General features: G+C 29.9%; 1 protein-coding gene across 1 annotated transcript in view; it reads left to right on the top strand.

Moving 5' to 3' along the window:
• The first annotated feature begins 38 nt into the window (after positions 1-38).
• The window catches only part of Ccdc39 (Coiled-coil domain containing protein 39), a 37,431-nt gene continuing 23,078 nt past the window's right edge, over positions 39-14,391 (top strand). Inside the window, exons 1-10 of the mRNA XM_088264322.1 lie at positions 39-306; positions 409-517; positions 3,659-3,806; positions 4,766-4,923; positions 5,426-5,545; positions 8,783-8,884; positions 9,209-9,400; positions 11,007-11,132; positions 13,117-13,206; positions 13,430-13,556. Of these exons, the coding sequence (XP_088120448.1) occupies positions 197-306; positions 409-517; positions 3,659-3,806; positions 4,766-4,923; positions 5,426-5,545; positions 8,783-8,884; positions 9,209-9,400; positions 11,007-11,132; positions 13,117-13,206; positions 13,430-13,556 (1,282 nt within the window). The 5' untranslated portion in view covers positions 39-196. The remainder of the gene's footprint in view (positions 307-408; positions 518-3,658; positions 3,807-4,765; positions 4,924-5,425; positions 5,546-8,782; positions 8,885-9,208; positions 9,401-11,006; positions 11,133-13,116; positions 13,207-13,429; positions 13,557-14,391) is intronic.

Genomic DNA, 14,391 nt, shown 5'->3' with positions numbered 1-14,391 from the left:
ACAATACACTTGTTTTTATTTTTTGTTTTGTCAATATTTTTGATAAACATTCGAGATAAAATATTTTTGTATTGATTGTTAGCCTTTTGTTTATGATCCAGCTCATACCGGTTGTTATTTATAGTGCAGCAGTTATAATTTGGGTATATCTAGTTTAATTTGAAAATTAAGTTAATTTGGTTAAAAAGCTAATAAAATGCCGTCGTTTTTAACCGATGTTTTGGACCAACTAGGATGGACTGACGGGACTTTTTTGCCAGTTTCTAATGAGGAGAATAAGGCATTGGAAAAGTTGTTGGAAGAGAGGTATGTGTGTATGAATTTGATAATAATTTATTTGATCTGTCCCACCTCAGTATCGAAGATTGTACTAAGAATACCGGACTAATATTGCTTTCATGTATTTAGGAACAGGGAACTAATTCAGTTGAAATCAGAAACAGAAGCCCAGAGTATCAAACAAAATGAGTGTGACCTGCACAGGACGAATCTTCTGTCTGAACATCAAGCTAATATGGTAATCTTAATATTTTAGATTCTTTATTATATGTAATTTTGTACTTTCTTGATTATTTAAAATAATATGTAGGTACTCAATTGATTTCTCTTTTCTCGTGTATTTTTTTTGATCACCATATATTGATATTTAAGGTAACAATAATTTTAACTGTCCACATTTTCATCATTTAATTAATGTAGACTGAATAGTTTATTTTATATTTTCCCTCATTATTGTTGTTGCTTTTAATTCTATCTCCTCTTATATCCTTTATTTATTATTATTACAATTTATTTCGTTTGTTAGAGCTTAAATCACTTGTTAAAGACTTTAGGCTTAATGTGGAACGAATGAGTGAGGAAAGAACGGTAAAACAAATTTATGAGGCGAATGTTAGTGGGAAAAAAAGCAGAGGAAGACCGAGAAAAACATGGCACGATCAGGTATGCCAAATACTTGAAAGTGGTCAGGTTAGGAGTCATTATTAAGCTTATAATTTGACCAGATAATTTATTTACAACATTTTGAGTGTGTCCAAATACTATGACGGTCGTCAGCCCCGTAAATGCCCAGACTTCCATATTCTTCTTCATCTTTGATGAGATGTCAAAAAATAATATAAAAAAATAACTCTTTTATAATTAGTTTCTATGTTTAATAACTTTTAATATAATGGAAGCAGGTTGCACAACTTTATTGCATAATAATTAAAGGTATTGCAACCGAAAGAGGGTATGTGTTATGTTTTGTTTGATGTGTTTCTGTGTTTATATCCTGTAAGAAAACTTTATTTAAAATCCCTGAAATAAAAAAAAACTAACTAACCATCACGCTGCTTCCCCGCAGGGGTAGGCAGAGAGAATAGAGCGCCACACCACTCTGACCTTGCAAACATTCTTCGCCTCTTCCACGTTCATGCATCTCCTCATACATACCCGCCGATTGTTACGACTCCTAACCTGACCACTTTCAAGTATTTGGCATACCTGATCGTGCCATGTTTTTCTCGGTCTTCCTCTGCTTCTTTTCCCGCTAACATTCGCCTCATAAATTTGTTTTACCGTTCTTTCCTCACTCATTCGTTCTACATCCCTGAAATGCGTGTGATTTATCCACCAAGACACCAAGGTTTTATTTAACACCAAGTCCTACCAAAATTAATTTTTAAATCGAGCCTGTGATATGTGCAATGTAATGCTTAATGAAATAGACATAAATAATGGTTCTTTTAATACGTTTAAGAGAAATATTGTTGATATCTATTTGACTATTTGATAAAGAAAATTTCTATTATTTCATAAAAACATGTAACGTATGTTTATTATATAGTTATACTTTCATATTATTTTTTGACATCTCATCAAAGATGAAGAAGAATATGGAAGTCTGGGCATTTACGGGGCTGACGACCGTCATCGGCTGGTTTAAGTGATCACTTTACACACGTGTAACATTCACCAATTCTACCCATTATTGACAACCACTCTACTCAAATTCTTGGAAGTTCTTTATACATTAACCAATTTAGAAACCTTGTTCTTGAATCACTAGAACTTCACTAGTGACATCTATGGGTGAGATGTAAAGAAGCTTTTTACTAAGCAGAAACTCTTATATTAGTATGTGAGGTCCGAATCCTTCCAAGAATTTGAGTAGAGTGGTTGTCAATAATGGGTAGAATTGGTGAATGTTACACGTGTGTAAAGTGATCACTTAAACCAGCCGATGACGGTCGTCAGCCCCGTAAATGCCCAGACTTCCATATTCTTCTTCATCTTTGATGAGATGTCAAAAAATAATATGAAAATAACTCCTGTAATTGGAGATAATCCAGATTTTGTGAACAAGTATTTGGACACACTCAAAATGTTGTAGTTATACTTTAATGCACATGACAGTTTATATTTATTTTTAGATTACTTTAGTGAAAACCTATTAATTTTTTTTTTTTAAATTTTATATTATGTTATTTTTGTAAATATTCTGTTGGTTCTCCAATTAATAAATAAAAAAATAAAAAAAGAATCGGGATTGTCTCGGTTTGAAGGCTCATCCCGGTCAATTTGTCAATTTGTCCCAGTTGTGAGAAACTACAATTATTTTACTATCTACAATTTTTAATTTTCTCAAACATCAAGCATCTCGGATTGTTATGGAATTATGGTAATCCGCTGTAAATGAGTTTTTACTTTTTTGTTCTTAAATAATTATCCGCCCTACACATACGTATAAGTGTATGTGATATCTATAAGCGTATGTGATACGCGCGTTTTTTCTGCACCACTTCTCGCTAACCTTTATCACATATCGCTCACTCCTTTCAAGAACATCATAAATCAAAAATCGCCAATTTTCAGTTGTGCATGTTTTCAGAATGCCCAGAAAATGTACTATATCCCAGCAAAAGTGGCATATTTTTTACTTAATATTTACCCGCTACAGGACAGAAAACGTTATTTTGAATTTTGAAGAAAAGGCATTGTTTAATTATTTTTTTAAATATACTAAATATTTTTCAAATGGAGAAAAAACCCTCAGGTTTTACCTAAAAAGATCTGTTGCACAGTAAAAAGTTCAATAAGTGGCTTGATATTTATTTTTAATACATTATGTTATATTTTTAAACTTTAAAAACGTTCTCCTGAAAAATCAAGTTTTTTGATTTATGACGTTCTTGAAAGGAGTGAGCGATATGAAAAAAAATACCTGTGTAAAAAATATTTACTGCGTACTGGATATGGAAAAACGGACAAATGCGGGAAATAAATACTATTATTGTCGCTATTATTGTCCCGACTGTAGCGTGGGTCTGTGTATTCCATGTGTTAGAATTTATCACACTAAAAACTACTTTTAAATCTTATTCTTTCATTTAAATTATGCTACTAAAAAAATAATATACAAAAAAAAACAGTGTACACTATTCACAATGTTTTGCAACACTTGAGATTACAAAATGGCATAAACCCATCCTTAGTGCACCTAGTATGGCGAAATTTCATCAGGTATACATACAACAAACATTGTTTTCATATTTCTGTAGAAAAAAAGGTGATTACTTTAGCTTGTTTCTCATAAAATAACCCTAATCTTGGTGGTTAAAAAGTGGGTGATGTTTACGGTATTAGCTGGATTGATAATCCTTGTATCTCCTGACAGCATCTCCTGGTGGTCCACAAGGAGCAGATGGATAGCGAAGAGCATCGTAGCCGAGTGGCCGCCACGGAGGCCGGGCGTGCCCGGCAGGACGTGGAGCGAATGCAGCATCAGTGCCAGGACTTGCAACACAAGGCCGAGGGATTGCAAGGTGAGAGACGCCTGCGAGGAAGTCCAAGATATTTGTATGTGTGTATTTGATTAACCTTCCAGCGGGCGCTTGTCATATAATTGACAAATGCACCTTATCGCTTCCCCCACCCTTACCACTTAATTGCAAGCATCCAGCTCCGAGCTATTCGAGAGTCAGTGTCTCTCCAAACTACAGACGTACCTAGTGTGCTAAGAAGTTTTTGTTTTTCATTGAAATTTGGAAATTTCCTTTGAGCGTAAATTTAAAAAATCACTCCTTAAAGTGTAATTAATGTATTTTATATGGAAATAAACTAATTTTCCTATTTATTTTTTATTTAAATCGTTTCCTTTATAGATAAATGTATTTTTGATTTATTTTAGACGTGTTTTAACAGGAAAACATGTCAGACCAACTGAATAAAGGAGAAAACAATGGAAGAATTTTTAATTGGAAAAAATAAATTTACACGATGGTGAAAGACATATTTTTTCAAGTATATTCTAATTTTTTATTACATTACAGCAATTTTATAACATTTAAGTAAAGAAAACCCAATTTACATACAGAAAATATAGTGACATAAAATTTATGAAGGCCCACTGCCAAATATTTTACTGTAATAACGTCAAATATTTTACTGTAATAACAGCCAGACAGTGTCTGGATTCAATACTCCCATTCACCGAAAGGAAAAGCTCGGCAATGATTTCACGGACCACACCGATATCTGGAACATGTCGCTTGCTAACTACAAATCAAGAATAATTACAATACTTCAGGCTGATGTATAATTCCTTTTCTTATAATATGTTCATCCTTGTTTAATACACTTAAAAGAGATAATTATTTTATACAAAATGTATCACATGATTTATATTTATTATGTATAAATTGGCTACGGCCGTAAATAAAGAAAAAAAAAATAGGAAGGAAAATAAACTATTAATGTAAAAAAAATATATTTATAATTTTAGCCGACATAGCTCGCGTGCTGCGTCGTGTGGAATCCCGCAGGACTGGGATCGGCGAAGACCGGAATGCTCTGGAAGAATGGAAGCTGGCTCTGAAGAGGGGAGAGGCAGACATAGATGCTATTGAAAAGTTCAGTAAGGAGGACACAGCCAAAATAGCCGTGAGTTGTACCTAAAAATAAAAATAAAACACTTATAAAATATGTACTACTTTTTGTCTTTATTACTGCAAACACAACTAGTTTTGAGAACTACAGATGTTCTCATCAACATCATAAAACTCAGTTTGTATTATCACCCATTGATGAGAAACATCTGTACTTCTCGAAACTAGTCGTGTTGACAATAAAAAAACTCAAAGTGGTTTATATTCAAGTATTTTATTTTTATATATTAAACTCATCATGTTATGTATTAGATTTAAGCTTTGTAGTGACGTTTCTTGGTGGAACTGCATTTTATAAAATAAAATGACAACTATAGTTTTTTCCACATAGAGTTGTTATTTTATTATCATGTTATTTCACAACGTTACTGCCAAATAAATAAATATTATAGTGAGTCGTACTTGACTCTGCCAATTGCATATTTTCTGCTATTTTTTTGAAAACCGTTCAAATTGATTAATTGACATTTTTTGTTTGTTTGTATGATTGCGCACAGGATATGGACGGTAAGAGGCAGCGTCTGAAGGTAGAGTACGATGCCAAACAGCAGGCGCTGGCAGAGCTCTGCTGTAATATCCAGGCTGATGAGAGGGGCTTGGATAGACTATCCAATCAGGTATTTTTAACATGTAATTTGTATTCCCTTTTTATAAATGGGTAGGCCGTAATATAAGACATCCAAGCCTACTTTTTATTTATTAGTTTTTTTTTAAATATATAGTGGCGTTGCATATAAAATATATTGCTTTTCCCAATGTCAAGTTAATTAAATAATATTACTTAATTATAAAATGATTGATTTATTCATTTTTGATAAATGTTTTACTTAGTAAATACCACTATTTCTTACAATCTACTGTGACACGTGTTTCGATGCATTCCGCATCGTTTTCAAACACCGTACACCATACGGTGTTTGAAAATGATGCGGAATGCATCGAAACACGTGTCACAGTAGATTTTAAGAAATAGTGGTATTTACTAAGTAAAACATTAATCAAAAATTAATAGATTTTACCACAAAGTGACTGCCGAATCAATTAATGAAATGATTGATTTATTATTAAACTATAAATTAATTCTGTTCAATTTAAAAAAAAATTACTAAAAGTTTGTAGATGGATGTCTGTAGGGAGGGGAATAAGCGGGGCCAGAGTTTAAAAAAATCTTGGCATTTGGTCATTTATTGGGCAAACAATGAATATATGGTTAAGATCTTCTTCTTCAAAACGACACTCGCAAATGGGGGAGTCAAAGACACCAATCTTCGCAAGATGCTCTCTCGTACAGCAATGTCCCATCCTCATTTGACAAATGGTGGATGTAATATTGATTTGGCATTTAATTTGTGGAACTCCGTTTTAATTTATGTATTTTAAATCAAACACAGATTTTTTGAGTCTACAGACTTTATTTTAAAAAACATATAAAAATTAATATTGTGACAATTTTTTCGCCTAGGTATGGCATTTTCAAACGAATGTGAAAATTAAATGGACTGACGGTCCTTATGTAGCTATTTAATTCTAAGTAACAGTTTTAACATGTGCAGTAATAATTTATGGGAGATAACAGTGGCTAATAGGGGATGTAGGTACGTACCCTTATATTTATTTTCTGGAAAAGGAAGAATCGATTGACATTGCGGAGGGTATGTGCAAAGGCACAAACTACAGAGGGCAACCCCGCTAAAACTACATGGACCAAATTATCTCCGACATGCTCTGTAGCGGGTACGCTGAGTTGAAGAGACGGGTGGAGACTGACCATGAAAGAAGCTAACCAATCACCACACAGATTGTAATCCCTCAAAGAAGAATTAGTATTCCTTTTTTATAAATACAATTTAAGTACCATAGAACGGGGCTACTTGAACTTTGGTGTGTTACTTGAGCCCATTACAATTTTTTTTATTTTGATCTGTATTTGGTCTACAATAATGAATGACATGATTCATTGTTTCCCTGACATATTGTCACAATACGTTCATTATTGTAGACCAAATACAGATTTAATTTTTTTTGTACTGGGCTCAAGTAACACATCAAAGTTCAATTAGCTCTACGGTAATTTGAAAGAGATTTATCATAAAACAGAGACCAAAAGTGTACTAATTTACTTTTTATTGGACTGGGATCATCTTTAAAATATTTTACGGTTTGTGGATTTCCATAAAGGACAGTTAGGGACAGGACTTGCTCTCTCCTTATTAAAGCATCGGACCCTAGAATTAATCCCTTTCATAGATTTCTTTTTTTAAAACTAAACATTGAAAAAAAAAAGATACTAATTCGATGAAGTTATTTTTGAAAACTGTAAGAAATATGGGTATGTTGGTGATAATAATAAAGCTGCAATCGTGTGCATAGTCTGGAAAGCCAGTTCTAGATTTGTCTCTTTTAAAAACCAGTCACTCACTTAGAACTACCTAGTAATACTTATTTACAGGGCTTTTTTTAAACAAAAAAGGTCCCGGAACTAACTTCATGTCAAGCTTATTACAATTAAAAAAAAAAATTCAAATATCATTTGAATATTCATTAAAATACCTTATTTTATCGAATTATATAAATATAGACTGTAATTTTTATTTATTTTGTTTATTTCATAGACACATAATTTTTTTTACTATATGTATTACGACTCTTTAGGCATGGCCTGTGTTGAGCCGAAATACTTACATGTTAATAATAAAAAAAAAAAAATACTATTATTATTTTTAATTGTTAGATCATATACATTACATAAAATAGATACAATAACAATTTACAGTATAAAGGTTTTACAATGATATAATTACACCTGGACTTTAATTAAATCACTTACTACCTTGTCCCTTCCAACGAAAAGCAACCATCGACGGACACTGTTCTTAAAGACATGATCACTACTGGAATTCTTAATGGTTTGGGCAGCAAATTAAATATCTTTGGTGCAAGGAATGAAGAAAATCTTGCGCAAAACTTGTTTTGCGCAAAATAACGTAAGCTCAAACATTGTTTTGTCTATAAGATTTTGAAAATTTAAAAAAAATATATCCATGAAAAAAAGTGCTGGAACGCCGTTCCACCGCGTTACATGGAAAAAAAATCCTTGCATGTTTATAATAAACAAAAGTTTATAATAATGTCAAAGTACTAGAGATTTATTACTCCACCATCTTAGTACTTAACAAATACAATATATAAAATCGCTGATTAATATTAACCTTTTAAACGCGTTAACTTTGTTCCTAAGAGACGCTCGTGCGCGGCTGTATTTCGCCGTTTTTTAAATTATTACTTTTATCATGTATTTAGTTATGAAACGATTTATTTTCCTAAACAAAAACGTTCAATGGGATTCATTGTGCCTTTTTGGTACTCTATAATACACGTGTGTCACATTATTCTTGAAATATATCGTAATATAAACAAATTAGATCGTAACATAAATAAATCAAAGCACGCATCGTGTGTCACTCTTACCCACTGGCGATGCGTAGCGTCGAGAGTGAGACAGATATAGGGCATGATTATGGCGCGGACTAATTACCGACCGCAAGAAAAATCAGGGATCTGTTCTTTTATTTATCCTTGTGATATTACAAATTATTAGTCAGATATTTCAACAGATGTCATAAGGCCGAGGATTGACGTATTATTTTATCCAAAGTTCCACACCATGAAAAAATCCCTCCAAGTTGAACTGAGGTTCGAAACTTGGAGCAAAGTGAAAACACAAACGCTTATGTCAGCCGCGTATGGGGCATGTCTTGTAAAAACACAAACGGTTATGCGAGCCGCGTGGATCCGGTTAAAAATTAATATTTATGGATCGATATACTAACAAATTAATAACTGTACCATGATAGGTGGAGGAAGCGTTGACGCAGAGGCGCCATACCATCGCCACTTGGGCTGGAGCAGTAGAAAACCTGAGGCAACGAGACAAGGACATACAGCAGATGAAACAGGTGCAATAAACCTTTTGTATTAGATGTTTTTTCTTCTTCTTTTCAATATTTACATCATGCTTATTTTTCTTTTACAAAGGGATACTTGGTCAGAAACATGCTAAATTCATAATAATGTCAAATAAAGTAGATTCTACTTAGTCCAAAAATGCAAAAAAATACGTACTACAAAAAAATATCCCTTACTGTGTTTTAAGTTTGGACAGCCGATCTACCTTGGTCTTTTCCCGTATGCAAACATTAGTTTTTCGCTCCCTAAGGGAATTTGAAGCATCCTTCTATCCATTGAAATTTATAAATAATCAAATGTGTTTGTTTGGCAAGGAATTGGAGATGCTCCGGGAGTACTGCGGCAAGCGCGGAGACCAGCTCAAGGAGAAGCAGGACTTCCTGTCGGCGCAGACGAACAACAACGCGGAGGCTGAGAAGGAATTGAACGACTTGAAGGCCACCCTGAGCCAAGAGCGGATGGGGCTGGCTGCGCTGCAAGACCTGGTCAAGAGTATGGACGCTGAGGTAACCTACCAATTTATTATTATTTTATTATTTTAACTACCACGAGTGTGTCAAGACTTTGAATGTTTTCTATTCAAAATGAACGTGTTCATACATGATACTTTATCGTGTTTATTTTATCATTCAGGTCAGAAAATGGTGCATTTGACATGTCGCTCACTCCTTTCAAGAACGTCATAAATCAAAAATTGTCAATTTTCAGTTGTGCATGTTTTCGGAATGCCCAGAAAATGTACTGTATCCCAGCAAAAGCGGCATATTTTTAACTTAATATTTACCCGCTACAGGGCAGAAAGTATTGTTTTTGCATTGTGAAGAAAAGGTATTGTTTAATTATTTTTTAAATAAACTAAATATTTTTTAAATGGAGAAAAAACCTTCAGGTTTTACCTTAAAAGACCTGTTGTACAATAAAAAGTTTGATAAGTGGCTTGATATTTATTTTTAATACACTGTATTATATTTTTAAACTTTAAAAACGTTTTCTTGAAAAATCATGTTTTTTGATATATGACGTTCTTGAAAGGAGTGAGCGATGTCTATATTGAAATCTGTTGAGACATCTCTTGGGATAATTATGTCAGTTTTTGGAATGGAAAACTCCAGATATTTATGTGAACATGCCACTATATGGATCCTATCACGACCCAGCCTACTTCTTCTTTTTCTAACCGTTATCCAAATTCAATGGTGTATAGGGTACTCCATCTTATTGACATAGTGTTGTTAACCGCTTCACACTCTTATTAGCTTTCACGTAAGATCGTTCATTTGGCGTTATGTCCGCGCTCGATCACATTTGAATCTTCATACAAAAAAACGTTGTTCCAATTTACGTGTACATAATTAAAATACAATAAAAAAAGTTTCGTTTGGACCAATTTCTTAAAAAAAAATGAGTCTGAAGTGGTTAATTACGAGAAAGCAAGGAGGTTAGCCCTGCGCTTCAAGTACCATTCGAAGGTGATGTTGTATAAATATTTTAGTGAAAAATCACCTTATTTATTTTGACCCCCATGGGAATTGAATCCGGAACCTCCAGCGCAGTAGCCAAACGCGCTTATCACCATACTACTGAGTCGGACCTATTAGCTATGTAAAAAATAAGCAATTAGCCATGTATAAAATACCAAATTGGCTATGTATAAAATTTATAATTAGCAATGCTTATAAGACCAAATAAGCTGTGCAAAAAATACCATACTAACTATGTATAAAATGCCAAATTGGCTATGTAATAAATAAATAATTAGCCATGTATAAAATACCGAATTGGCTATGTATAAAATAAATAATTAGCTATGCCTATAATACCGCTATGTATAAAAACCACATTAACTATGTACAAAACGCCAAATTGGCTATGTAAAAAATAAGTAATTAGCCATGTATAAAATACTTAATTGGCTATGGATAAAATAAGTAATTAGCTATGCATATAATACCAAATTAGTTATGCATGAAAGACCATATTATCTATTAATGAAATAAATACCGAATTAGGTATGGAAAAAGGGCAATAGGATGCAGCTCTTGTCATTTATATAATTATCTTGGTAAGCAAGTATGTATAATGGTTCTGAAAGTGCAACGATGGTATTTCCAGGTGATCTGCATGAAGCGAGAGTTGCAAGGGACGGCGCACCAGCTCACCAATTGCCGACTGGACAACAAGAGGATGAACAAAGAGAGGGCGGACAAGGAGGATGTCATCCAGAAACTCCGAGAACAGGTTCACTATTGGTTCCCTTTTTGTGAAACATCGTTGAACAAACGACAGGCGCCGTGGCGTAGTTGGGTAGACGCTCGACTGCAAAACTGGCGTCGCGGGTTCCAATCCCGCTAATTGCAAAATGAATTTAAAAAATATTTATTTATAATAGGTCTGGGTGTTTGTGATGTATTTTTCACTTTCGCCTTCCCTATCCTTACTATCCTACCTGCAGACAAGCATCTAAAATAGACACTTTGTAGGTTATTCCTTTAACAATATACATATATAATATAATATATATATTTATATATATATATATATATATATATATATATATATATATATATATATATATATATATATATATATATATATATATATATATATATATATATATATATATATATATATATATATATATATATATATATATATATATATATATATATATATATTATATATATATATATATATATATATATATATATATATATATATATATATATATATATATATATATATATATATATATATTATATATATATATATATATATATATATATATATATATATATATATATATATATATATATATATATATATATATATATATATATATATATATATATATATATATATATATATATATATATATATATATATATATATATATATATATATATATATATATATATATATATATATATATATATATATATATATATATATATATATATATATATATATATATATATATATATATATATATATATATATATATATATATATATATATATATATATATATATATATATATATATATATATATATTATATATATATATATATATATATATATATATATATTATATATATATATATATATATATATATATATATATATATATATATATATATATATATATATATATATATATATATATATATATATATATATATATATATATATATATATATATATATATATATATATATATATATATATATATATATATATATATATTATATATATATATATATATATATATATATATATATATATATATATATATATATATATATATATATAATATATATATATATATATATATATAAATATATATATATATATATATATATATATATATATATATATATATATATATATATATATATATATATATATATATATATATATATATATATATATATATATATATATATATATATATATATATATATATATATATATATATATATATATATATATATATATATATATATATATATATATATATATATATATATATATATATATATATATATATATATATATATATATATATATATATATATAATATATATTATATATATATATATATATATATATATATATATATATATATATATATATATATATATATATATATATATATATATATATTATATATATATATATATATATATATATATATATATATATATATATATATATATATATATATATATATATATATATATATATATATATATATATATATATATATATTATATATATATATATATATTATATATATATATATATATATATATATATATATATATATATATATATATATATATATATATATATATATATATATATATATATATATATATATATATATATATATATATATATATATATATATATATATATATATATATATATATATATATATATATATATATATATATATATATATATATATATATATATATATATATATATATAGAATGTGTGAATAATTCATTATTACTTAATATCAGTTGCTGGATTTTTCATCTTATGGATGATATATCAATATTATAGGAGAGACAATAAATGATGGTAAATTGTTTGATATTCAAGTAGTTGAATTTTTTCAATGTCATTTCAGGATGTTCAGACACCTATAACGTTGGTGCAGTCAATTTTTCCAGGGTTAAAAAATGTTTCATTTTATCAAATTTGTTTGTTGCAGATCCAAAGCTATAAAGATAAACTAGCCGAGGTCGCTGATGGCTCTAAGACCGCAGCACAGAGGACTAGACAGCTGGAAGACATGTTTGCCGTGAGTTCACTATTATAATATTTATCGTTTTGTATTCTAAAGATAGAAATAAGATACAATTTTGAGGTGATCTATCTAGATTAAATTGCCTACTACAATCTACATAGATTGTAGTAGACAATTTAACTTTACTTCAATTAAATAAATTTGAATATCTACACAAAGTAAACAGACAATATCAAAAATGTCAATCAGAAGATGAATGGTGTTAAACTGGTTGCAGAATGAAGAGAAGTACACGAGGCAGCTGATGACGGAGAACGAACGCCTTCAGCACTGCGTGTTCCGCTCACAGCAGCAACTGGCGGCCCTAAAGGAAGAGGAAAACATGACCAAAATGATGTCCAGAGGTTGGGCAGATCTTTCAATATGTGTCATCAACACTTTTATTCTATTACAACTTAACACATTGTTTGCAGGAAACACTTAACCCTTAGAGTGCGAACCGTCGATAGATCGACTCTCTATTAATATGTTTAAAGTGCGGAGCATCGGAATACCGACTGTTGCGCAATTTGATTTAGGTATCGACCAGTACGGACGTGTCTTAGCGGGCGCATGTATAACGTTTTTAATAAGTTAATAACATTTTTAAGTAACCATTTAAAATTATTTTGCTGTGAATTTAACATTGACTTTTGTATTTTTTTAAGTAAAAGTTTTTTTATTTCTACCTACAAAATGTCAAATTCGTCAAGTAGTGATGATGAAAAGCAATTAGCAATTTATCCAAAATATCGCTCACTCCTTTCAAGAACGTCATAAATCAAAAAGCTTGATTTTTCAGGAGAACGTTTTTAAAGTTTGAAAATATAACACAATGTATTAAAAATAAATAACAAGCCACTTATTGAACTTTTTACTGTGCAACATATCTTTTTAGGTAAAACCTGAAGGTTTTCTCCATTTGAAAAATATTTAGCATATTTAAAAAAAATAATTAAACAATACTTTTTCTTCAAAATACAGAAACAACATTTTCTGCCCTGTAGCGGGTAAATATTAAGTTAAAAATATGCCTCTTTTGCTGGGATATAGTACATTTTCTGGGCATTCCAAAAACATGCACAACTAAAAATTGACGATTTTTGATTTATGACGTTCTTGAAAGGAGTGAGCGATATGTGAAAATAAGCTCAGCACTATAAGGGTTAAAAGTGTCTTTTACATACTGTTGGTAGAGAG

Source organism: Brachycentrus maculatus, unplaced genomic scaffold, assembly GCF_059751285.1.
Source record: "Brachycentrus maculatus isolate JH-2025_06_01 unplaced genomic scaffold, ASM5975128v1 h1tg000223l, whole genome shotgun sequence".
Taxonomy (NCBI): domain Eukaryota; kingdom Metazoa; phylum Arthropoda; class Insecta; order Trichoptera; family Brachycentridae; genus Brachycentrus; species Brachycentrus maculatus.
This window is presented reverse-complemented; position numbering and strand designations above follow the sequence as displayed.